The sequence below is a fragment of the Hemiscyllium ocellatum genome, chromosome 1 (assembly GCF_020745735.1).
Source record: "Hemiscyllium ocellatum isolate sHemOce1 chromosome 1, sHemOce1.pat.X.cur, whole genome shotgun sequence".
Classification (NCBI taxonomy): domain Eukaryota; kingdom Metazoa; phylum Chordata; class Chondrichthyes; order Orectolobiformes; family Hemiscylliidae; genus Hemiscyllium; species Hemiscyllium ocellatum.
The window spans coordinates 129,483,553-129,511,145 of NC_083401.1; the positions used below are offsets into that span (position 1 = coordinate 129,483,553).

The 27,593-nt window shown below is 42.3% G+C and overlaps 1 protein-coding gene across 1 annotated transcript in view; it reads left to right on the forward strand.

The window, feature by feature from the left end:
- The window catches only part of LOC132817083 (coiled-coil domain-containing protein 158-like), a 158,983-nt gene that overhangs the window by 15,335 nt on the left and 116,055 nt on the right, over positions 1–27,593 (forward strand). The window contains exons 4-6 of the mRNA XM_060827249.1: positions 11,833–12,029; positions 17,777–17,886; positions 18,898–19,225. Of these exons, the coding sequence (XP_060683232.1) occupies positions 11,833–12,029; positions 17,777–17,886; positions 18,898–19,225 (635 nt within the window). The remainder of the gene's footprint in view (positions 1–11,832; positions 12,030–17,776; positions 17,887–18,897; positions 19,226–27,593) is intronic.

A 27,593-nucleotide genomic window follows, 5' to 3' on the forward strand; every position in this document is an offset into this window, starting at 1 on the left:
CCAGACCAGATGGATTACACCCCAGTGTTCTGAAAGAAATAGCTGAGGAGATTGTGGAGGCATTAGTGGTGATCTTTCACTGATCACTGGAATTGAGGAGGGTCCCAGATGACTGATAAATGGCTAATGTAACACCCCTGTTCAAGAAGGGAGGAAGGCAGAAGGCAGGAAACTATACCCTGGTTTGCCTGACCTTGGTCATTGATTAGATTTTAGAATCCATTAAAGGTGAGATTGCAGATTATTTGGAAGAGCATGGTAAAATAGGGCTGAGTCAGCACAGCTTCGTCAAAGGGAGGCCATGCTTGACAAATCTGTTAAAAATTCTTTGAGGAGACAACGAGCATGCTAGACAAAGGAAAGCCAATGGATGTGGGCTGTTTGGATTTGCAGAAGGAGTCTAACAAGATGCTGCACAGGTGGCCTATAAATAACACAAGACCATGTTGTCAGGGGTATGGTAGTGGCATGGATAAAGAATTAGTTGATTGGCAGAAGTGGGGACAAAGATGATGTTTTTCAGGATGGCAGCTGGTGACTAGCTGAGTTCCACAGGGCATTTGTGTTGGGGCCAGAATTGTTCACGCTATACATTAACGGTCTGGACAAAGGAATTGAGAGCATTGTTGCTAAGTTTGTAGATGACAAAGTTAGATATGGGGACAGGTAGTGTTGGGGAAGCAGGGAGCTGCAGAAAAGGCTGAGGTGGTGAGCAGAGTGGGTAAAGAAGTGGCTGATGGAATACCTGTGAGAGTGAGATTATGCACTTTGCTAGGGCGAACAGAGGCTTAAGCTAATTTCTAAACAGTGAAAGGCTCTGAATATCTGAAGCACAAAGGGACTGAGGAGTCCTAGTTCAGAATCCTTTTAAGGTTAACATGCAGGTTCACTTGGCAGTTAGGAAGGCAAATGCAATGTTAGTATTCATTTCAAGAGAGCTAGAATATAAGAGCCAAGATGTGCTGCTGAGGCTGTATAATGCACTGGTCAGACTGCATTTGGAATTTATAAGTAGTTTTGGGTCCTGTATCTATGGAAGAATGTGCTGATGTTGGAAGGGAGCCAGAGGAGGTTTGCAATAATGATTCTGGAGATGAAGAGTTTGTTATGAGGGGTGGACTCTAGGTCTATATTCTGAGTTCAGAAGGGTGAGGAGTTGGGGGGGGGGGGGGGGGTGAGCGGGAGGGATCTCATTGAAACCAAGCCAATAGGAGAATCTAGAATTTGAGGGCTTACCCTCCAGTGAAGGAACACCCATTTGGAACTGACATGAGGAATTTCTTCAGCCAAAGGGTGGTGACTCTGTGGAACTCATTGCTGCTAAGGGCTGTGGAGGCCATGTTGTTGAGTGTATTTGAGAGCGAGCGAGAGAGATGTCCCTGATTGGAAAGGTGATCAAGGGTTACATGGAGAAGGTAGGGGAATAGGTTAAAAAAAAGTGTCAGCCATGATCAAATAGCAGAGCTGACTTGATGGGCTGAATGGCCTGATTTTGCTCCTATATTATAATCTTATGTCCTACCTACATAAAGGAAAAAAAAACAATGTTTCCCAATCAACAGCAAAATTATTTAAGAAAATATTAAGTGTCGTGAGGCAATACATACTCATGGTCACCTAGTCATTATCTCCTAATGTTTGCCTCCTGACGTTATCACCATATTATTGGTAGTTGGTTAGCTCAGTTGGCTGAGCAGCTGATTTGCAATGTGAAGTGATCTCAACAGTGAGAGTTCAATTTATGCGCTGAATGAGGTTAATGTGAATGTCTTCTAAATCTGACCTGAGACATAGTGATCCTCTGGTTAATGGCACCACTAGTCATCTCTCTCTAGGTTAAAGTCACCACTAGTGATTTGTCTCCACACGCGCACGCGCGCACATGCACACACCTTTCATTATACAAGTGTTTTTATTTAACTTGAAAGTGTTCTGCCTTGAGCAGTATCTGTTAGTTATAAACAAATTGGCCCGAAAGTCCATCCACTTTTTGAAACCTGCGTTGTTTACTACCTAACCTTGTTAAGATTAGATTACTTACAGTGTGGAAACAGGCCCTTCGGCCCAACAAGTCCTCGCACTTTTTGAAACCTGCGTTGTTTACTACCTAACCTTGTTAAGATTAGATTAGATTACTTACAGTGTGGAAACAGGCCCTTCGGCCCAACAAGTCCACACCGACCCGGCGAAGCGCAACCCACCCATACCCCAACATATACCCCTTACGTAACACTACGGGCAATTTAGCGTGGCACAGTGGGTGGCATGGTGGCACAGTGGGCGGCACGGTGGCACAGTGGTTAGCACTGCTGCCTCACAGCGCCTGAAGACCCGGGTTCAATTCCCAACTCAGGCGACTGACTGTGTGGAGTTTGCACGTTCTCCCCGTGTCTGCGTGGGTTTCCTCCGGGTGCTCCGGTTTCCTCCCACAGTCCAAAGATGTGCGGGTCAGGTGAATTGGCCATGCTAAATTGCCCGTAGTGTTAGGTAAGGGGTAATGTAGGGGTATGGGTGGGTTTCGCTTCGGCGGGTCGGTGTGGACTTGTTGGGCCGAAGGGCCTGTTTCCACACTGAGTCTAATCTAATCTAATTCACCTGACCCGCACATCTTTGGACTGTGGGAGGAAACCGGAGCACCCGGAGGAAACCCACGCAGACATGGGGAGAACGTGCAAACTCCACACAGTCAGTCGCCTGAGGCGGGAATTGAACCCAGGTCCCTGGCGCTGTGAGGCAGCAGTGCTAACCACTGTGCCACCGTGCAGCCTCTTAGGAGCAACTTCATCCCACTCTCTACAACACCATTCATTGGAGAAGGGTACAGAGTTGGAAATCCTGCACTGGGAATCATGTGCCAATCATCATTCATCACTGTTCCACAAGTCTTCATAAAATGTATAAAATCCCAATTACACCCCCAAAATGACTAATTTGCCTGATAGACTGCTATTCAAGACAGAGGTAGTTCAAACAAGTTCATTAAACAAAAATAGCTCAATCGATTTATAACAGACAACTTTAACAAAAGACAGAGGGGAGAAAAGGTGATGGGGATGTTGACAGGGGCTGTAAGCTTCAGTTTGCAAGATCTGGATGCTTTTTCTCTCCACTGCCCTTTAAAGCTTTTAATACCCTATTGTTTGATCAGAAGGCTGTCTTCAGGTAGCATTTCCGTAATTCGTATGACTTGTAGTAACTCAGTTTTTATTTTTCTGACTCACTGCTTCAAAGAGTGACATTGTATTGCACAGCTGAAAAATATCTAGCACTTGATCTTCAATTTGTAAATGTAATCTGATATTTAAATTATAGAGCAGTTCAGCTTCCATTTCAGTTTATTGTCCCAGAAAAGGGAAAAAAAAATTGTTTATAATGGAGCTGTCGCATACCTGGGAGAAAGTGTTGTAATTGTTGCTGTCTGGGTTCCTTGTGTGCTACCGTAAATCACTCCACTGATGCTGTTTAAATCAGTATGATGTTGGGAATAGTGTTGCTTGCTGGTGATTACAAGGTGCGCACCAAATCGGTAGCGAGCAAGGGAAATTCAAAGCTATATTTCCAGAGTGACCAGAAAATTCCCTTGTTTAAACTGGGACGTGGCAGGTCTGACAGTACTTACAATATTTAAACAGCCATCAGTTCTATAGTATCTAAGTTTGTGTGTATCTGATGCAGAAAAACAAAAATGGAGATTTGCATTAGAATAGGAATGAAGATCAATACCAAGTTAAAACATCAGAATTAACAGGTGGAAAGCTAAACGATTCAAAAAAGAATGGCGACATGAGAAGATCAATTCAGAATCAGATTATAGTTTCTTACCTATTGATTAAAATCTATTGCATTTTGACAAAAGCTTATAGAATGAGTAGGTCACTCTGAACAGATGCAAGGAAAAGAGTTCAGATGGTGAGTTGGTGATCTCGTCTATCCATGCAGCTTTCTAGAACTGTTTGCCTAGCAAATCTAAGACTGATAGTGACAAAGAGCTACTGAAGAATAGTTGAAAGTACAAAGCAATCTTTACAAGTCCTAAGTATAAATGTGACTGTTGACACGATCACAAGAACACTCAAACCTAGCAAGACACGTCAAACGTGTGGCCTTCTGCCTGCATCAAGGAAGTACCCATCTTTCAATCAAGTCTGAAGGCTATGTTACAGGAAGAGGTCATTAGCAGTGAGAGTGCACAACAGCAAAGGCTGATACAGCTACAAAGAGCCATATACTGACCTAAATGGACCATATACATTGGGTATTCTGCCAGACATGAAATTATCGATAGATCAGAATCTGATTGTGCCTTTGGGTATGAAGAGTAGCAAAGCCGTTTCACACTGTCAGTTGCCTGGAAAATTTTAAAGTGATCAGATCATGTGAAATGTTTGCAAAATCTTAAATGATCTAATCTTTAAAAAAAGGGTGATTATTTGTTATTGGCTAAGATTGGCAAGGTTGAAAATGTGTTGCTGGTTAAAGCACAGCAGGTTAGGCAGCATCCAACAAGTCCCATCTAGGGTGTCTGACTCTTCTTGTGTGAGTGCAGCTCCAGTGGCCTAATGGATAAGGCACTGGCCTCCTAAGCCAGGGGTTGTGGGTTCAAGTCCCATCTAGGGTGTCTGACTCTTCCTTGTGTGGGCCTATTCCTTGGATGCTGCCTAACCTGCTGTGCTTTAACTAGCAACGCATTTTCAACTGTGATCTCCAGCATCTGCAGACCTCATTTTTTTCCCTAAGATTGGCAAGGGACAAGTGCTGAAATATTGAGTTTCACAAAAACATAAACCACATATAAAACAGTGTCAAGTCATAATAGAAGCTACAGTGTAATTCTTTCTGCATGCAATGATTCACCAATTCCACACACAGGATCAACAAAGTTGGTGTACAAGTATAATAATCCTACTAGATATAGCAGATGCTCCACATCATACATACTGCTGTACCAGCAAGTGCAAATCTAATGGCATACCATGAACTAATACAAGTAACAATTTATGGCATCAGTCAGACATCAGACTACAAATCAAGTTCATAAAATTACCTATAAAGTCAATTCGTGGCTTAACTTTGAAATATTCCGAATGACTTGATAAAATTGCCAGTTGGAAGAAAGCTGTCGCGTTGTACTTGGAGAATGCAAGCTCGTCCATTGGCCCCTCATGCAATTGTAGTGATCACTAAAAAGACATTGAAGATTCAGCTAGGTGAGATGGATATATTAAGAGTGTACAGGAACACAACAACATCTGTTATGAAAATATGCACCTTTGAGACTAAGTTGTGGTCCGTGATGCCTAAATGCCTAGCTTAGAACAGCTAGAGACATGGTTTGTAGGTGCAAAACTCTTCTTGACGATTGCTACCAAGTATAGTTACTCGTCAATACGTCTTGTTGAGCAGTCACGAGGCCTCACTACTTTCTGAACCTGATTTGGGCAATACTGTTTTCAATGTTTTACCTTCAAACTATATGTTGGTCAGGATGTCATGCTTGCTCACATATTGCAATACATCTACTATACCAGGATTTATCTGATGTTGCTGTGATAGGAAAAACAAATCAAGAGCTTCATCATAATTTGCTTTTATTGAAGCATGCAGCACACTCTAGAGGATTGGTGTTCAACAGCCAGAATTGTCACATCAACTTTTTCTGTGCTTTTTATTCCAACGTGGTCAGTGTGTACAAAAGCCAAGCAAACACCTAAAGGTGAAGCCACTGTTCAAAGATGTCTAGGCCTGTTTAATTTCATCATCCATTTCCAATTTTTCTGAAAATTGTCATCAGGGAGCTATTGTAGAGATGTGCCATTCCAATGGCTCGTAAAGTACCAGAATGTCGTCAAAGCATTGAAACAGTCACTATTAGAAGTATCAGTTTTGCAATTTTACAGTCATTGCAGGTAGATGCCTGACAGGCCTCAGAGTATGCACTCTACTAAAAGACAAACCAAAGTTACATTTGTTGCAAATGTGCTGTCAATAGTACAGCCCAATGACTCAAATATTGATCAGAAAATGTCTGCTTTAGTTTTTGGAATTGTGTATTTTCATGCAAAAGATTTATGATAGAGACTGACCACAAGTGACATCATGATTAAGTCGTCACTGGATGAGTAACCCAGAGCCCAGGTTAATTTCTGGTGACTTGGGTATGAATCTCATTGTGGTCGATGGAGAAATATTTAAAAATCTGGAATAAAAGGCTGACCTATTGGTGACCATGTAACAACTCTCAATAAATATAAAAACCCTTTCTGGTTCACGTTTGTCTTTGCCTAATATTACCTAAGTATGACCCTAAATCCACAACAATTTAGTTGACTCTGAACTGCAGTCTGAGCAGGTCACTCAGTTGTACCAAACCCCTTCAAAACCTAAACAAAGATATGCAACTAGATGGATGACCCAGCATCAACCCAGGCACTGTAAACCATACCTGACTGCAAGGACAGCTCTTATGACACCACTTCCCTACCAACATCTCAGGCTTTGTGCGAACGTTGGGAGAGCTGTCCCAGAGAGTACTCGAGCAACGGGCTAACATCATGATATCCACGGAATCATACCTTAGATACAGACTCCCAGATGTCATCATTATCATCTTTGGTAATGTCCTGCCCCATCAGCAGGACAAACTCACCAGAGAGGTTGGAATGGGGTTGCCCTGAGAGTCATCAACATTGACATGGACCCTGTGAAGTTCCATGGCATCAGGTCAAGGAAACCTCATGCTGATGAATCAATGTTGCTCCATGTTAAGCACACTTGGAGGAAGCACTGAGGGTGACGAGCACAAAGTAGTCAGTGTGGAGAACAATGGTACTGTTATACAAGTGCTCGACTTCTGTCTTCGCTTAGGAGGAACAGAATCTTGGGAGGAGGTCCTTGAGGTTCTTAAGCAGTTTGCCATAGGGAGTGAGGAAGTTATAGCATGCTTAAAAGTGGACAGATCTCCAGTTCCAGATAAGTTCTATCCCAAACTGCTGTGGGAGATGAGGGAAGAAATTACAGGGTTCTGACCCAACCTTTTATTTTGTCTCTGGTCACATAATTACCAGGGGACTGGAGGACAGCTAACATGGTTTCACTTTTCAAGAAGAATAGCAGAGATAAACCAGGGAATTACAGACCAGTGAGTCTGAGTTGGGGATATCAGAGTTGGGGAAACTTTTGGAGAAAATTCTGAAGGAGAGAATTAATCTCGACAAGGCAAAGTTTGATTGGATAGTTAGCATAACTTTGTCAGTGGGAGGTCATGCCTAATAAATTTGATTGTGTATTTTTTTTGAGGAGATAATCAGATGTGTAGATGAGAATAGTTTAATTAATGTAGTTCATATGGATTTCAGCCAAGCCTTTGTTAAGGTCCTACAGGGGAGACTGTCAGTGAAGGTGAAGCCATATGGGATCCAGGGTAACTTGGCAAAATGGATCAAACATTGGCTTTGTGGTAGGAGACAGGGTGTTGATAGAAACCTGTTTGTGTGACTAGAGACTGGTGTCTATTGGCATACCACAAAGATCAGGGCTTTGCCCATTATTGTTTGTGATATTCATTAGACTAGACCAGCCATATAAATGCTGTGGCCATGAGTAGGTTAGAAGCTAGGAACTTTGCAACGAACTCAGCTCTTGTCTCCCCAAAGCCTGTCCACCATCTGCAAGGCACTAGTCAGCATTGTGATGGAATACTCTCTATTTGTCTGAGTGAGTGCAGCTCCAACAACATTTTAGAAGCTAACACCATCCACAAGAAAGCAGACTGTTAGATTGGCACTCAGTAAGTCACCTTCAAAATTCATTCTCTCCACCATTGAGACACACAGTGGCAGTAATGTGAACCATCTACAAGATACACTGCATAATTCATTAAAGTCCTTTTGATAGTATCTTCCAAACCTGTAACTGTACCACTTTGAAGAACAAAGGCAACAGATTACCACCTGCAGGTTCCAAGCCTCTCACTACCCTGACTTGGAACTATATCATCATTCCTTTCAGTGTTGTATCAAAATCCTCGAACTCCCTTCCTAACAGGACTGGCAGTGTCCCCACACCCAAAGGGCTACAGCAGTGCATCATGAGAGTTTACCAGCATCATCTCCTTGGCGTTTCAGAATCAACAATAAACGCTGCCCTAGCCAACCACATCCACATCCTACATATGAAAGAAAAGATGAATTGCCAAAAACCCTTGATGACCAAATTCACTGCCAAGATTGCAGTCATTTCTAGATAAAGATCGAAGGTTATGTTTGTGAGATTCAATCCAAGCTAGTAATCTTCTGCCCACATCAAACGCAATGAGATTACCTAACTTGGTCAGAACAGAAGCTATACCCTTAGTTTATAACATCAAAGGTATTGTCCAAATTGATCTGGTACAAACATCAGCTCCAAGGTGAAATAGAAAAAGATTCCACACGACAGAAGCTATGATAAAACATTGTTGTTGGTGGTCTGATTCAATTCAGCACATCTATGCACTCATGTGCATGGATTGAGTTAAGCATTTGGTATGAGTTAAGCTTTTTCTATGGAGTATTCTTTAAAGAAAGATAAGTCAACATACCAGCTCCTTAGCAACTTGATATTCTTCAACCACTACATCATGTACATATGGGCATAGATTGAATGAGAAGACTCCTAAATGAGACAATATATTGGCTAAGTATCAGCAGTAATGTTGTCATTTTGTTCAGAACTCGGAGCCATATGAAGAGCTTATGCCAAGTCAATACACAGAGCTGTTGATACCACAAAGTCTTTGCCTGTCCTTGGTCTAACATTGTTTTCAATGTATTTCATGTATATCTAAATTACTACTTTATCAACATTGAATATTTTACCAAGTACACTGTCATTTGTTAATTGCACAATATGTCAAGCCTAACTATCATGGACAACTCTAAGCCCTTTTTTTTGTTTATTTGATACCTGCATTGAGGACATTCTAAGAGATGTGTGAGAAATGGATTATCAGTTGTACGACTACTACTTTAGATACTTTAGATGTGGGTGGCACAGTGGTTAGCACTGCTGCCTCACAGCGTCAGAGACCCGGGTTCAATTCCTGACTCAGGCGACTGACTGTGTGGAGTTTGCACGTTCTCCCCGTGTCTGCGTGGGTTTCCTCCGGGTGCTCTGGTTTCCTCCCACAGTCCAAAGATGTGCAGGTCAGGTGAATTGGCCATGCTAAATTGCCCGTAGTGTTAGGTAAGGGGTAAATGTAGGGGTATGGGTGGGTTGTGCTTCGGCAAGTCGGTGTGAACTTGTTGGGACGAAGGGCCTGTTTCCACACTGTAAGTAATCTAATCATTCCAGGATCTCAATGGTCGAGCTGAATGCGTGATTCACAGAATTAAAAATCTAGTCCTCAAATGTAGATAGGCTAAGAAAGGACTGGACGTTCCAATGTTATATTTGAAAGCAACACTCTGAATGTAATTTTTCCATCTGCTCATGTTTGGCAGATCAATGCACACCAATTTGTCGACCCATATCTGAATTTCTCTTTTTGAAACTCAATAACATCTTGTAAACCTGCAAGAGCAGATGACCAGCATGATAGATAGGGGAGTATAGAATCACTGAAATTATAGTGGGTCAACAAAGTCTGTTGAGAGTTCCACAGAATGTGCATGGCAACCAACCAAGGTGCTAACAATGTGTTCAGAACTGAGGTCCTTTTGAGTCCACATGCATGGTGGTGTAACTGGTGAAACAAAATCTAGAACAAATCAAGTCAGTTTCAATTTCCTATGGCCTTCCAATCCTTTTACATCATGTATCAGATCCCAAATGCAAACAGGAATGACAAACAGTATCACAATGACTAGTGACAGTTAATTAACGATACTTCCAAGCAAAGTCACCATTGGGATTTGGATCTTTCAGCAAATAACCTAAACATCATAGAGACTCCGATTCATAGACTCAGTCCACCTATTTACAATAACAATTTTGTTTGGAATGCAAAGAGATATTGGTTGTACACCTTGTTGTTAAGACAGTTCATTTTTTAGAATTCCAAGTGCTGTGTATGTACAATCTCGTGACCCTGTCTGGCAGTTAATCTGCTTTAACCCTGCAAGCTTCACACACACATCAGTTGATTTGCTCTGATATCTGCTTATTAACTTCATATCGAACAGATGATTAACTGGCAGCCATATTAATAAAGCTTTTTCAATATCTGCAATGCACAGTTTAAAAACATGTCACTTGTGTGGATGAGGGCAATGTTCATCATGGTTCAGGACAGTGGAATATGTTTGATTAATGTCCTGCCACAGGACTTAGTGATCTACTCATCTCATCATTGAAATACTGTAGTTCTAGTTCATACAATTTATGAAATACATGCAGCGACTGTTAGTTTCTAACAACAGTTCCAAGCCCTTGTGACTTGACCATTGAGCAAAACAAAGGCTTCAAGTACCATTAGTGACTTCTGTCCACCTTTACATCTCAGTCCTTGTTTCTTGGCCATAGTTCTATCCAAGTTACATTCTGGTTGGAGCATTATATGTTCGAATTAAGAATTTGTTGGGATCAGTATCCTGCTATTGTCACTAGGCTGCCAGTGTCTTGAGTGAAATGAGCTCATGGGTTGGGAGGATAGATTCTGTATATTCTTTGTCCTGCTAGAACCTCAAGACTTATTTTTGCAGTTTCTCTTCCCGTCAATTTATTGAGGGCAACATGTTTATGACTTTGAGCAATCCACTATATATACTGTTGGGGGATGCAGAGTGAGCCTCCCCAAAGTTTGAAATTTTTGGGCCGCAAGCACCAAGTCATGGCTGATGATCCACTGCTCCCCTTTATTCCTATATGTTATAGACATTTAGAAATCTGTCAAAGTCTATTTTTAATGCACACAATGACCGAGCATCCTAAGCCCTCTAGTGAGGAGTATTTCAAGATTCACGAAAGGCTGAGTAAAATGATTTCACATTGGTTTGAAGTGGCTTTCTCCTTATTTTGTAATTATGATTCGAGTTGCACACTCCCCATCCAGTGGAATCTTACCTGCACCTACACTGACTATACCTCGAAGTGTTTTGTCGGTTTCAGTGAGATCAGTTTTTATTCTTCAAAACTCAAGAGAATACAAGCCCAGTTACCCCAATATTTCTACATAGGTTCTCATTTCTATCTTACTTTCTCTTCTGCTGTCTTTCACTGTCTCTATTTGCTATCCCTCTGTTATTCTTGTTCTTCTCACTACCTTTCTCTCATTCTTGTTTGTTCTCTTATTTCTGTTTGTTCGTGCTTCTCATGCTCTCTCGTGCTCCCGCACTCTTTCCCTCTCCTGCTTCTCAGCATAGCTATCCCAGAAGCCTAACTCTCTGCTAGAAACCTTCAGTTAACAAGAGGTTTAACCTTGTTTAGTCAATATACTGAATTTCAAATTAACTTTGCTAGAAGCTAAAACACTCTCAATATATTCACACCTATAATGAACTCATTCTCAATCCTATCAGTTTGTTTATGTTCATGCAATTTGTTCGGATCATCATTAACTAGAAGCCAAGTCCTTGACCCAAACTCAACTCCAATTTCTTAAAGGAACCAGCATGCCAACAAAAAATTAAAGTTTTCTTTGTGGAAGACACAGGTCTTTCAGTGATATGGACAGATTCGACAGGAGTGTGGACTTGGCAGTTCTCTAACTTCACTTTACATTCTATGATTCTTCTTGCAATCTAAGCATAAGACTGTGCTTTGCTGTTGTTATCATTTCGAAAGAATTCTATTCTTCTATAATAAGTAATATGACCTCGATTAATTTTATTCAAGCATTTTAAATTTTTGTTTCAGGTTCTTTTACAACAAGCTTCACAAATGTGAAATCTCCTTTTCGTAGTTCAATGCTTCAGGCTTCTATCTCAAAAGCCCATCGTAACAAATCACCACAGACTACTAAATATGACCTGGATTTGGTTGTATCCAGAAAGAGCCCCCTGTTCTCTGGACCGCCATGTGTGGAGAAGTCAATGGATGACTGTGCACATGAGGTAAACAATTTGTATAAGCGATCAAGTGAAATAAAATGCCTACTGAAAAGCAGTCCCTGGGTTGTGAATGGGTTCTGTTCTTCAGATCATTCGCAAGTTGATTTGTTCACAAGTCGGAACACAATGCAGTACTATATAAAATAACCATTCATAAGAATATGGAAATGATCATGCATTGGATCTTTACAATAAATATTACAGGACGAGTGGTTATGAATGTTCATATTTTGTATTTAAAATATATATCTCATTTCAATTTTTTTTCCATTCCATGTTAGAAAGTAATACTCTTGAGCTGGCCACTAGAAGGCATCTTGTAGATTTATAAAAGAAGATGTATACTCCTTTACTTGGTCAAAGTAATGAACTCCATACAAGAAAAATTGCAATTATGGAACCTAAATCATCTTCCTTCTGTGACATTTAGATAATTGTTTCAACCTTTATTTATAATTATTACCTCAGCAATTGGTTACAGCAATCAAACTAAGTCAGTAACTCAGTTGTGTCATCGATAGTTCAGTACTGCAGCATATTTCAGTACTGCTTCATTTCTCCAATATCAGTATCCTGGAATTACATATTCTGTGCATTGTGGAAGCAGCATTAAATCAAATATTTCAGTGTATTGAGAATGCCTTTCACCATGATCTTCGGAATCACAAACTACGAATGTGAAGTAAAATGTAAGACCATAAAACCATAAGACATAGGAGTGGAAGTAAGGCCATTCGGCCCATCGAGTCCACTCCGCCATTCAATCATGGCTGATGGGCATTTCAACTCCACCTACCCGCATTCTCCCCATAGCCCTTAATTCCTTGTGACATCAAGAATCTATCAATCTCTGCCTTGAAGACATTTAGCGTCCCGGCCTCCACTGCACTCTGTGGCAATGAATTCCACAGGCCCATCACTCTCAGGCTGAAGAAATGTCTCCGCATTTCTGTTCTGAATTGACCCCCTCTAATTTTAAGGCTGTGTCCGCGGGTCCTAGTCTCCTCGCCTAACGGAAAAAATTTCCTAGCATCCAACCTTAGGAACATCACTCATGTTCAGGAACCAGTTATTTTAATTCACTTGTGGGATGTGGGTGCTTCTGCTGGGCATAGTCTGCTTCTGTGACCCAACTCTAATTATCCTTGAAAATGTGGTAATGAGTAACTTACTTGAAATGTTTCAGTCCCTGTGATGAAGATAGTTCACTAAGTATAATATTCCAGAATTTCAAGCCTCTGACGGTTAAGAAATTATCATAAATTTCCAAGTCAGTATGGTCTATAACTTGGAAAGAAATGGCACATGGCTGCTGTTCCTGTTCTAGCCAGGTTGGTGGATCTAATGGTTTCGAAGGTGTCATTGAAGGAGCCTTGGAGACTTGCTGCAAAATAGTTTTAGACGGTATGCCCCATTAACATCTTGCACCTGTCAAGGAGGCAATCACACTTCAGTTGGTATTTGGAGTGTCAATCAACTGGGCCATTTTAACCTTGTTAGTATTTACTTCTTGAATATTTTCAGAGCTGCAGTCATCCAGGCAAGTAGGCAGTATTCCATTTCATCCGAGCTCTCTTGTAGATGGTGAAAGGCTTATGAAAAGTCCGGGGGTTGAGTTGGTTGCCACAGAATTCAAATCTCTGACCTGCTCCAATAGCCAGAGGCCCTCATAATTCTTAAAATAGAGAGAAATTCTGACTTAACAAAAATTGTGTTGGAACTATGACTCTGGATGTCATGCCCCAGAACCAGCTCCTTTCATTTTTGCTGGATTGGGAGGGTGGGGGTGATTGGTGGGCTTGGACTTGGAGTTGGGAACAGGGTCAGCTTGTACTTTGCACATCGGTAGGTCACAGAGGCAATGTCTAAATTAAAATCGGATCCAGTTTCTACGTGTGGAATTTCCAAAATACATTGTGTGGAATTTTACTTTTCAAGCCAAAGTCTAAAGCTCCTGGGGTTCTTTGGAGAAATAGGGTATCCTTTCAGAGAGTGGACCATCCTTTTGTGTGGGTCCAGCAACAACTTGGGAGTGTTGAGGTACTGTTTTTGCCTGGTTAGAAGTAGACACAAGTAATTGTAAGAAGTTATTAAATTCAATTGAACTGTCAAGGGAACTGTTGAGCAAAGTGTCAGGTGGCTTTAGTCTCGTGGACTTCAAATTTTTGAGAAAACTGCATGTAGTTTAATAAAATCAATCAATGCTTGTTGTTTCACTCTGTCTGTTGATATTAACCTGAGGGCTATCATTAAAGGAATTATGCTACATGATTGATTTCACAATCTACCATTAAAATCTCTGAGGTGCCTGTCAATTCACAGATTGACTGCTTCAACTGCTTCTAAGATCCACAAGCCTTGGCTGACCCATCATCTCAGCTTGCTCCTGCCCCACTGAATTCATCTCCACCTACCTACCTCGATACTGTCCTATTCCCCCCGGTCCAGGAACTACCCATGTATGTTCGGAACACCACCCATGCCCTCCACCTCCTCCAAGACTTCTGTTTCCCCTGCCCCCAATGCCTCATCTTCACCATGGACAACCAGTCCCTCTACAACTCCATCCACCATGACTAGGTCCAACAAAGCCTCTGTTTCTTCCTCTCCCGCTGTCTCCACCAGTACCGTTCCACTGACACTCTGATTTGTTTGGCTGAACTGCTCCTCATCCTCAACAATTTCTTCTTCGAATCCTCCCACTTCCTCCTGACGAAAGGGGTAGCCATTGGCACCTGCATAGGCCCCAGCTATGCCTGTCTCTTTTTCAGCAATGTAGAGCAGTCCATCTTCTGGTGTTACACCGGCACCGTTCTCCACCTTTTCCTCCGCTACATTGATGACTGCATCGGCACCACCTCGTGCTCCACAAGGAGGTAGAAAAGTTCATCAACTTTACCAACACATTCCACCCAGACCGTAAACAATCTCCATCAATGATGACCGACTCAACACTGACATTTTCTACAAACCCACGACTCCCACAGCTACCTGGATTATACCTCCTCCCACCCTACCTCCTGCAAAAATGCTATGCTGCATTCCCAATTCCTCCAACTCCACCACGTCTGCTCCCAGGAGGACCAGCTCCAACACAGGACCACACCAGAAGACCTCAATTTCCCCTCCCACATCTCATCCATGTCCCGTACCTCCGCCCTTGAACCCCACCCTTCCAACTGAAACAAGGACCCCCCCGGGCCTCACCTTCCACCCTACCAACCATTGCATAAATCGCATCATCCGCCGACATTTCTGTCACCTACAAATGGACCCCACCACCAGGGATATATTTCCCTCCCCACTCCTATCCACTTTCCACAAAGATCGTTCCATCAGTTACTACCTGATCAGTTCCACGCCCCCTAACAACCTACTCTCCCCTCCCTGGCACCTTGCCCTGCCACTGCTGGAATTGCAAAACCAGCACTCACACCTCCCCCCTCACCTCAGTCCAAGGCCCCAGAGGAGCCTTCCACATCCCTCAAAATTTCACTTCCACTTCCACACATGTCATTTATCATATCCGTTGCTGCCGATGTGGTCTCCTCTACTTTGGGGAAACCGGATGCTATCTTGCTTCGGAGAACATCTCCAGGACATCCACATTAATCAATTTCACCGCCCTGTGGCCGAACATTTCAACTCCTCCCTCCCACTTTGCCGAGGATATGCAGGTCCTGGGTCTCCTCCATCGCCATTCCCTCCACCCGACGCCTGGAGGAAGAATGCCTCTTCTTCTGCCTCAGAACACTTCAACCCCATGGCATCAATGTGGACTTCACTGGATTTCTCATTTCTCCTCCCCCCCCCCCGTGCCCCCCTGCCACCAGTTCCAATCTTCCAGCTCAGCACCGTCCTCTTGACCTGTCCCACTTGTCAATCTTCCTTCCCACATATCTGCTCCACCCTCCTCTCTGATCTATCACCTTTACCCCCACCTCCATCCACCTATTGCACTCTCAGCTACCTTCTCCCCAGTTCCACCCCCCTCCCATTTATCTCTCTACCCCTGAGGCTCCCAGCCTCATTCCTGATGAAGGGCTCCATCCTGAAACATCAATTTTCCTGTTCTTTGGATGCTGCCTGACCTGCTGTGCTTTTCCAGCACCACTCTAATTTTGACTCTAATCTCGAGCATCTGCAGTACCCACTTCCACCTCCTTCAACTGCTTATACAATCACTTGAAGTAAACCTATGAATATTAATGTTTGATTTGATAAGGGGTCATGTTCTTGAAGGGAATTAATTTTTTTTAATCAATGAGATTATCCACTTTTAAATTGCAAATTGTCAATAAGCACTTAAAAAGTTGATCTCATTTCATCTCAGCCTGGTCTTACATCTGCCGTGGGTGGATACCAGGGGAATTTCCATGGAAGATGTCAGGGCAAAGGATGGGGGGTGCGGGGTGTGAATTGTCTCTAGGGCTCTAAAGGGTCATAGGTTGAGTGAATGATCCTAGTGGAGACTTACAAACACTCACAATCAAATTTTATTGTTCTTAATTATTCTTTTACCAAAAACTTCAATGAAATAAAAGTATTTTACTCTGAAATAAATCCTTATATGTCACTTGTCACTCTTCAGACCCTGTATGCATAAGCCATAGTCGGCAGGGCAGTTTGAGACAGTGGTTAATGAAGCATACAGTACCTTGGACTTTATTAATAAAGACATAGAGTACAAGAACAAGGCAATGCTGAAGTTATATAAAACACCAGTTGACTAAAGCAATTGTATGTCCATTCCCCAATGTCACACTTTGGAGAATGTGCAGAAGAGGTTTACAAGGAGTTTCATTTATGAAGATGGATTTAGAAAGGTTGGTTATCCTTGGGAGATGAGAAAGCTGAGTGAAGATATGACTGAAGTATTCGAAATCGTGAAAGATTGATAATGAGTAGTTTGAGAGAAACAGTTCCCATTCATAACAGGACCAAGAAGGAGAGAGTACACATTTAAAGTAATTCGTAAAGAAGAAAAGAAAGTGGCATGGGAAACAGCTTTTCTCCTTCTGTGTGGGAACTGGAATGTACTTGTTAACCGTTTGATATGGTTCTATAAAAACGGGGAGAATGTGGGTAAGTGGAGTTGAAATGCCCATCAGCCATGATTGAATGGCGGAGTGGACTCGTTGGGCCGAATGGCCTTACTTCCACTCCTATATCTTATGGTCTTACAAACATTGAAAAGGAGGTTGAATGGTCATTAATAAATTTGCAGAGTTGTGGGGAGAAGAGAGGAGAATGGCACTGGCTGAGTTGCTTGTATGGAGACATGATGCAGACATGATGGGCTGACTGGCCTCCTTCTGTACTGTAATAATTCTGTGATACTATGACTTGTATACATTTGGTGTTGATTATCATATACGACTAGCCAGCTGGTTTGCAATACAGGGTGATGCCAACAGCATGGGTTCAATTCCTACACCAGCTGAGGTTACTATGAAGGACTCTCCTTCTCAACCTTTCCCCTTGCCTGAGGCATGGTGACCCTCAGGTTAACTCACCACCAGTTATCTCGCTCTTATGAGAGAGCAGTCCTATAGTCTGGTAGGACTGTGGCAATTTTAGGTAATAATTGTGTACAATTATTGTATACAAAGTAAACAAGGTACCAAAATGAAATTCCATATGGACAATAGAATGTAATGAAAGTGAATTGAAATTCAATTGGGCTAAACTTTGAAAACTGTAGATAATTTTGTAGGCGATATCCTATCCATTTTTCTTTCTCTTTTCAGAGTCTTCAATATCATGAACAGCCAAGGTGTAATATTAGACGATCTGTGGTAGATTTGCAGTGTAAATTACAGGAATTACAATCAGAAAGAGATAACCTGATGAATCTCAGGTATGTGAGGAAATGTGGTGAATCCAGTATTTTCATATGATACAATTATATGTGAGTAATTTGAGCAGATTCTAGCTTACGTTCCTAAAGATCAGCAGTTTGTCTTTTTTTTTAAGAGGTGCCTTGTACTTACGCAATGAATAAGCTCACTATCGTGATGGGATTGTTGAATTTGAAGTAACACAGTGATTTCTGGCTTAAACAAACTGTTGTTTCTATTTTTGAAGAAATCTATCTGTTTCCACCCATTTCTCATGAAGACTATAATTACCTGTCAAGGTGTACCTTCATCGGTCTTACCTGCCTCTCTACTATATTGTCCAATCATTCAGGGCCAACATGGAGTGACATTTTCCATTGAATATTGCCCTTTGTACACAGGAAGTCATTACGTGTGGGAAATTTGGCTGATTTTCATTTTTTTACCTAGCCCCCTCAATTTCTTCTTTTTTCAAGTCTACTGAGGTCTGTGGTAGAATACGGAAACAAGCTAGCTAAAAATCAATTCATTTAATAGACCAGCGATTACAGCTGGAGGATTCCTTCTGTGTGCAAACTAGATCGTGTATTTTATTCAAAGAGACAGACATTGTTTTGAAGAAAAATTGTAGTCCACATATTCTTCATGATTCACTTTCGTCCATCTCTGCTGAACGCTTACTGCATTGACATGCTGTTCCAGAGCAGAAACTCTGCTGACCTGTCAGATGATGTTGCTATGATGTCCGAGACAGACCACCAGAGTTTGTGCATTGTTGGCACTGGGAAACGTGTTGGCTGGTACTTTCCCTTGTTTACTCTGCTTCCCTGTTCTATGTTCCCAGTTGCATTTCTATTTTGATGCAAAAATTGTACTAGATTCTCCTAGATTGATTGAAAAATATTCAACTGGAGCTGTGAAAGCCAAAAATAATTTTCAATACATTGTAACAAAGTCTACAAAGAAGATGAGAATGAACAAAAACTTCCAATATCAACTGCTGAAATCTGTGAATGTGTGTTGTATTTCAGGTTTAAAGAAAGTCAGGACCAGGGAGAATTGATATGCAAGCTACACAACACAGTGCAAGACCTTGAAACAGTTAATCGAATGCAAGATGATAATGTTCGAGATGCAAACACTCAAATTGAGCAACTGAGGAAAAAGATACATATCTATGATGCTGTGCTAAATGATATCCATCAAGCACTGTTGCATTATGAGGAGCGCACTGGCAAGAAAATATATGAACACAAAAATCTCTCTTGCCTTCCTGTCCAGAATATGGGCACAGCAGTGGATAAAATTCTGAGAGATGCAGATGCTGACATTTCCTACCTCAAAGGAAGACTTGGACCAGTAAGTGATTATCAGATTTCATTAGACAATAATTTCTTGTCTGCTGGTTCATCGCTGGGGGCTGTGTTACGGGATGCTTCTGGAAGAATACCAGTTGCTGTGTGTACTGTTTGCTGACGCTGTTCTGTCATTACGGAGGCCTGTCAAACATAGTGGCCTTCACCTTTGCTCCTCTGTGTCCCCAACAAAGAAAACACCAATCTCCAGATGTGCTCTCACCAGTGCTCTGTATAAATGACATATAAATCTGCCTGATGAAGGGCTTTTGCCCAAAACATCGACTCTCCTACTCCTCGGATGCTGCCTGACTTGCTGTGCTTTTCCAGCACCACACTTTCGCCTCTGATCTCCAGCATCGGCAGTCCTCACTTTCTCCATATAAATCTGCCTACTTTTATATTCAATTTCCTTCACAATAAATTATATCATATTAGTCTCTAATTACTTGCTGTATCTGCGCACTATTTGCAATTCTTGCACTAAGATTGCGGCAGCGATGTAGGCAGCGTTCAGGCTCTTGAGTCTGGGGCTCGTCTGCTCCTTTCTTCTGTCCACATTTCTTTTTTTCTTCTTTTTGCCTTCTCTCAAACATTTTATTTTGGCTTTTTTTTAAACCCTTTACCTCCTTGAAGAGCTCTGTGGCATCATCAAGTGGTATTGGTGAGGTGGGCTCAGTATGTGATCATGGCAGCAATGGTAATGGCACTAGTGCGCCATTGTGGTGTCTGTGTTGACAAAGGAAAGCAGAGGTGGAGGCAGGCTGTGACGGTGATGGGCCTAGCGTGGGACTCATGGCAGTGGCAACAGTTGGTCCCAGGCCTATTGACAAGGTGGAGGAGCCACAGAGTACCAGCCACGGCAGTAGAGGAGATGATTGTATCCAAAGACTCTGGAGTCCATAATAAGAAAGAAATGTGATGATGAACTCTTTTGCTCTCTTTATGGCTTTATATTCTGAGTCTTGCTTTGTTTTCCAAGTTACAAAATGGTACTGGAGAGTGACAACATTAATCAACACTTTTCACTGTTATTGTAAAATGTGTGATGATAGATCAATCTAATCTAATCCAAGTCATTCTGCATTACAGAGTTCTGCAATCTCTGACCAATAGATAATATACTTGTTAATTTTTCCTGCCAAAATGGGCTGTTTCACAATTTCCAAAATGGTACTCAATTGGCCACATCTTTGCACACCCACTTAATGTATCTATGACTTTTTGTAATCGCCTTATGGTCCTCTTTAAAATTTACTTTTTTGCCTTTGTGTCACCAGCAACTTTGGTCACCAAATATTCCTTCAAACAAGTCATTTATATAAGTTGTAACCAGTTGAGATCCAGATACTTGGTGCCTGTCATACACCATGCACTACATTTTGCCCACTTGAAAAAGACCCATGTATTCATGCTATCTTCTTGTTGTTAGCCAGCCACTTGTCTTTCCAAGTCAATATGCTAATCCTACACCTACATGAGATTTTAACCTTTTCTCTGGTGCTTTATTAGACATCTTGACAAAATATGATCGAGCTTGCCCATCTATTATCAGATCAGGCTGGAACACAGCATGTTCTACTGGGTTGACCTCTGCTGAAACTACCCTTTACTCCAGGGAGCGGATGTTACTCCTGGCTTCTGCCTCTTTTTACCAACCTTTCTCATGCCATCTCCATTCTCATCTTCACCTGCTCAGAGAAACCACCCATTTATTGCCTCTGCTGATTTCAGCTTTTTCCAGGTCAAACTTTAATTGCAGCACAGAAAAATTGATGCATGCATATTGAATTCAAGTATCCTTCAGTTTGGCTCATATACATACACAGACAAATAGCATCAGGAAGATGCTTTTTCACTCATCCATCCTTAATGAAAGAGTTATGCTACGGTCATAATTCTGTACAACATTCCTTCTGTCATTTATTCACAAATCTAATCGAACCACTCATTTCTTGTTTTAAAGAGGGCACCTCCACTCTTGACCAAAGCTTTTAGAACCTTGACCTAAATGGCCCGCATCTGAGAAAAAGATTTCTCCACCAAGGGTTGATCTTGGCCTTGAGCTTCATTTGAAATTTCCATTTTGTCAGATGTGTCAGTCTGACTCTGACCTGGATCTGTACTAGGTTTGGCCACAACTTGTGAGAGAGTAACTGCAGTGCAGATTGACAGTGGATGTCAGGACCGTGCAGAGATCACAGGACACCTGATTCTGAGGCAATTATCCGAGAAATTGACCATTCTGATGGGCAACTTCCCTGAGCCTTGATCCTCCGAAAATGTCCTTTATGTGTGAAAAATTTGGAGAGTTGTGACCCACTTAACAGTCAGGAAATGTCAGAGTATTTTAAAAACCTGCTGTAGCTTCTGGGTAACTATTAATCTGAATCCCTGAATCACTACTGATCCCTTCAACGACATCTTGCAATTCAGACACCCCTCAGTCGACCTCCCTCTCTCTCTCCACTGCGAGATCTGACATCTCTGTCACTGCTGCCCCAACGTTGGACCTCAACTTTCCAATTCCAGGAGCTAACCCCACGATCTGTCCTAACGACTTATCTGTGACCTAAACCACCTCTCCCACCAGGATGTACGTGCTCACCATCTGTTACCTTACCTAGATCATCTGGAACCTTGTCCCCTACGTCCTCCAAGCAATTCCTTCTTTAGATATACTGTAAAATATAAACATTCTACCTTCTCCCAATATACTTCCGGTAAATCCATTTTTTATCCAATGTGCTGTGTAGGTCAGCAACTTCCTGAATATTCTAACATTCAGCGAACAGGACATTCAAAGTTCATTGTTACATTCTATGTTGCTCAGAAACAAGGTTGGTTAGTTTTTAATAGATTTGTCATCGAGAGATCGCTCAAAACCATTCAACGGTCACTGAACAGTTGGTGTTTAGTCAGTTGATCAAAGTCAGTCAAAGCAGAAGGTTGCTACTTTTGGTGGTCAATTAGATTTAGGAGCAGGGGTAGATGCTCCATGCTGAAAAGATGCTACTGTAGCAGGCTTCGTGAAGTTAAGGCTCAGGAACAGCCCTGGGAATGGATAGGTGCAACTAAAAGGCAGGGTTAGGACTCAGGAAAGCTTTGGGAAATGTCCAGTACAGGTGGGTGCTTGGCAGAAGCCCTGGAAGGTGTTATTAAATCCGTGCAGCTGAGAACTGGGTGGGGGTGGGGGCGGGGGCGGGGAGAGAGAGCGGAGACAGAAGCAGAATTGCTTGCAACTGAAAAAGATTGGGGATTGGACAAAACCCAGAGTAAGTGCTGGCAGTCTGTAAAACAGTTCGAATTATGTCCTTTGGTACATACTTGAGGGCTGTCTTGGGAATCCAATGGAACACCATCTTAGTGGGGAGAAACTGAACTGTAAGGACTTGTGGAGTTGTTGAGGCAGTCGTAAATAGATTTGCTTCCAAGGACATTCCAAGATTACATCCTTAAAAATTGGACAATTGTAATGCCTTATAAAGTTGACAAAGTTTTAAAGACATTTGATCACCCATAGTGTCACAGACCCACTCTTGGAAAAGTTGCTAAGAAATCCTTGGGATCAGTCTTGACGGCATTTGCAACTCAATGCACTCTGTGGGGTGTTTGACCACAGTTTGTCTGTTGCCCATATTTACAACATGGTCATTCAGGAAGGCATAGCAGAAAGTATGTATGTATGTATATAGAATATTCCTTTACTATTTTAACTTTGTATAGAAAAGCTTGTTTGGTCAAAGTAGTGTAATGTTGTAGCTTTATTGGTGGTTCAGTGGTTAGCATTGCTGCCTCAGAGTGCCAGGGACCGGGTTCGATTCCAACCTTGGGTAACTTGGAGTTTGAACATTCTCCCTGTGTCTGGTGGGTTTTATAGAATCCTTACAATGCAGAAGCTGGCCATTCAACCCATTGTGAAGTTAAAGCTCAGGAACAGCCCTGGGAATGGATAGGTGCAACTAAAGGGCAGGGTTAGGACTCAGGAAAGCTTTGAGAAATGTCCAGAAAAAGTGGGCACTTGGCAGAAGCCCTGGAAGGTGTTATTAAATCCAACCACACGAAGACAATTCCACTCAGTCCCACCTCCCTACCCCTATTCCTATAACCCTGCATTTCCCATTGTCAATCCACCTGACCTGCACATCTTTGGACGGTGGGAGGAAATCAGTGCACCCGGAGGAAACCCATGCAGACATGTGGAGAATGTGCAAACCCCATACAGACAATTGCTGGAGGCTGCAATCGAACCTGGATCCCTGGCAGTGTGAGGCAGCAATGCTAACCACTGAATCACTGTGCCTCCTACAGATGCTCAGATTTCCTCCCACAGTCCAAAGATATGCAGGTAGGGGATTTGGCAAGCTAAATTGCTCATAGTGTCCAGGGATGTGCAGGCTAAGTGGATTAGCCTAGCTAAATATTGGGTTACAGGGATAGAGTAGGGGGCTTGGTTTGGATGGGATCTCTTCAGACAATTGTTGCACAATCAACAGGCCGAATGGGCTCTATCTATACAATAGGAATTCAATATTTCTATTCTTTTATTGTTGCCTTAGCCAAGAGACAGTAACTTTTTATTTACTATGTTCCCTGTGATTTTCCTGCTCCTGTGCTGACGTCCACAGTGCATACACAGGAGCATTTTCTGGAACTTGAGGTCAACATGTTGGCATGTGCAGAGCCATCAAGTAGTTTCTCAGTTTATTGGACAGGTAGCCCCTGCTATCCGAAAGTACATTGTTCCCAGGAAACTTTTCATGAGCTGAAAATAGCATAAAGCAAAGGTGCAAAATTTATATGAGAAAAAGGAGCGTCGTTTCTCGTCAAAGCGAAAATCCTCTTTGGATTCACGAAAACAAGTACTAATGTAGTTCTTTCGTAAAAGGGAAATTATGTAAAGCAAATGTTTGAAAAGCGGGGGATACCTGTATCCTAAATTAATCTAGTTTCATTTGCCAGCATTTTGCCCAAATCCCTCTTGGGCGGTACAGTGGCTTGGGGGTTAACACTGCTGCCTCACAGCACCAGAGACCAGCGTTCGATTCCCGCCTCAGGCGACTGTCTGTGTGGAGTTTGCGTATTCTCCCCATGTCTGCGTGGGTTTCCTCCGGGTGCTCTGGTTTCCTCCCACAATCTGAATATGTGCAGGTCAGATGAATTGGTCATGTTAAATTGCCCATAGTACTTTGTGCACTAGTCAGGGGTAAATATAGGGTAAGGGGAAGGGTTTGGATAGGGTACGGAGGGTTGGTGCGGATTTGTTGAGCCAAATCGCCTGCTTCCATACAGTAGGGAATCTAATCTAATCTAATCTAAACCCTTCATATTCATGTACCAATCCAGATGCCATTTAAATGTTGCAATTATACCAGCCTCCTCCACTTCCTCTGGCAGCTCATTCCATACACTCACCACCCTCTGCTTGAAAAATGTTGCCACTTACGTCTGTTTTAAATCTTTCCCCACTTACCTTAAACCTACGCCCTCTAATTTTGGACACCACCTACCCTGTGAAAAAAACCTGGACTATTCATGCCCCTTATGTTCCACAAACTCCGAAAAGTCACCCCTCAGCCTCCAACTCTCCAGGGAAAATAGCCCCAGCCTACTCAGCCTCTCCCTATAGCTCAGACCCTCCAACTCTTGCAACATCCTTGTAAATCTTTACTTCATCCTTTCAAGTTTTACAGCATCCTTCCTGTCACAGGGAAACCTGAACTGAATGCAGTACTTCAACAGTGGCCCAACCAATGTCCTGTATATGACCTCCCAATTCCTATACCGAATGCATTGACCAAGAAATGCAAGTTTATCAAATGCCTTCTTTACTACTCTCAGTCATTGGAGCAACGTATACTCAGCTGAAATGCTTTGCCACACTGCCTTGTCCAGTTCCCCAGAACAGCCTTCCTCTGGAGTTAATTAGATGGATATAATAACTTTGGTATGAATTTACCATAGTAATTCACTTAGCCCCTCTGAAATAAATCTGAGCTCAGGGAGTGTGATGCAATTCTTATTATTTTAACCTTGCTCTTGGTAGGATATCTATTCTGTATTCCGAGTACATTTCGGTTTTGAAGCATTTCACATTTGTGTGCCTTCACTCAGATTCCATGCTTTGGACTTTAGAGCATGTTATTTGACCTGACATTATGGGCCTGCCTGTTTGGAGCTGAAATAAGTAGGGTATTTAAATAACATACCACACCCTGAATTCCTTGCAGAATTAAGTTCATTACCCATTGGAAAATTCCAGGGGCAGAGAAAACACCAAATGGTAGTCTATGAAACTGAAATAGACCAAATGTGTATATTAATAGTTAAATAGGACTTTTAACTCACCATCTAACTTAAGTTGCAGGTAAGTATTTGCTGAATCTAATTTTGAAAAAAAAATCTGGCCTCCTGATGACATTGCATGACATTCACAAAGTATCAAGTGAATTATGTTCTAGTGCCTGATTTATGGCTGCTTGATAATCCCCACATATCTTGCACCACCACCTGCCAGTTATCCCAGTTACTCTGTTTGACTTAAGTGATTGTGTTCTCAGTGTCAAGTCTTTCAGGCTTTGTGCTACATTCTCCCTCAGGGCATAAGGCAATGGACAAGCCCTGCAATAATCTGTTCTCACAATTAGAGTCATAGAGTCATAGAGATGTACAGCGTGGAAACAGATCCTTCAGTCCAACCCTTCCATGCTGACCAGATATCCCACCCAATCTAGTCCCACCTGCCAGCACCTGGCCCATATCCCTCCAAACCCTTCCTATTCATATACCCATCCAAATGCCTCTTAAATGTTGCAATTGTACCAGCCTCCACCACATCCTCTGGCAGCTCATTCCATACACGTACCACCCTCTGCATGAAAAAGTTGCCCTTAGGTTTCTTTCATATCTTTCCCCTCTCACCCTAAACCTATGCCCTCTAGTTCTGGACTCCCCGACCCTAGGGAAAAGACTTTGTCTATTTATCCTATCCACAGCCCTCATAATTTTGTAAACCTCTATAAGGTCACCCCTCAGCCTCCAATGCTCCAGGGAAAACAGCCCCAATCTGTTCAGCCTCTCCTTGTAGCTCAAATCCTCCAACCCTGGCAACATCCTTGTAAATCTTTTCTGAACCCTTTCAAGTTTCACAACATCTTTCCGATAGGAAGGAGACCAGAATTGCACACAATATTCCAACAGTGGCCTAAACAATGTCCTGTATACTGCAACATGACCTCCCAACTCCTATACTCAATACTCTGACCAATAAAGGAAAGCATACCAAATACCTTCTTCACTATCCTATCTACCTGCGACTCCACTTTCAAGGAGCTATGAACCTGCACTCCAAGGTCTCTTTGCTCAGCAGCACTCCCTAGGACCTTACCATTAAGTGTATAAGTCCTGCTAAGATTTGCTTTCCCAAAATGCAGCACCTCGCATTTATCTGAATTAAACTCGATCTGCCACTTCTCAGCCCATTGGCCCATCTGGTCCAGATCCTGTTGTAATCTGAGGTAACCCTCTTCACTGTCCACTACGCCTCCAATTTTGGTGTCATCTGCAAACTTACTAACTGTACCTCATGCTCACATCCAAATCATTTATGTAAATGACAAAAAGTAGAGGACCCAGAATCGATCCTTGTGGCACTCCACTGGTCACAGACCTCCAGTGTGAAAAACAACCCTCCACAACACCCTCTATCTTCTACCTTTGAGCCAGTTCTGTATCCAAATGGCTAGTTCTCCCTGTATTCCATGAGATCTAACCTTGCTAATCAGTCTCCCATGGGGAACCTTGTCGAACGCCTTACTGAAGTCCATATAGATCACATCTACTGCTCTGCCCTCATCAATCTTCATTATTAGTCAAAAAACTCAATCAAGTTTGTGAGACATGATTTCCCACGCACAAAGTCATGTTGACTATCCCTAATCAGTCCTTTCCTTTCCAAATACATGTACATCCTGTCCCTCAGGATTCCCTCCAACAACTTGCCCACCTCTGAGGTCAGGTTTACCGGTCTATAGTTCCCTGGCTTGTCTTTACCGCCCTTCTTAAACAGTGGCACCACATTAGCCAACCTCCAGTCTTCCGGCACCTCACCTATGACTATCAATGATACAAATATCTCAGCAAGCGGCCCAGCAATCACTTCTTTAACTTCCCACAGAGTTCTCTGGTACACCTGATCAGGTCCTGAGGAGTTATCCACTTTTAACCATTTCAAGACATCCAGCACTTCCTCCTCTGTAATCTGGACATCTTGCAAGATGTCACCATCTATTTCCCTACAGTCTATATCTTCCATATCCTTTTCCACAGTAATTACTGATGCATTTGAACTTGTACATTGGTCCTATATCCTT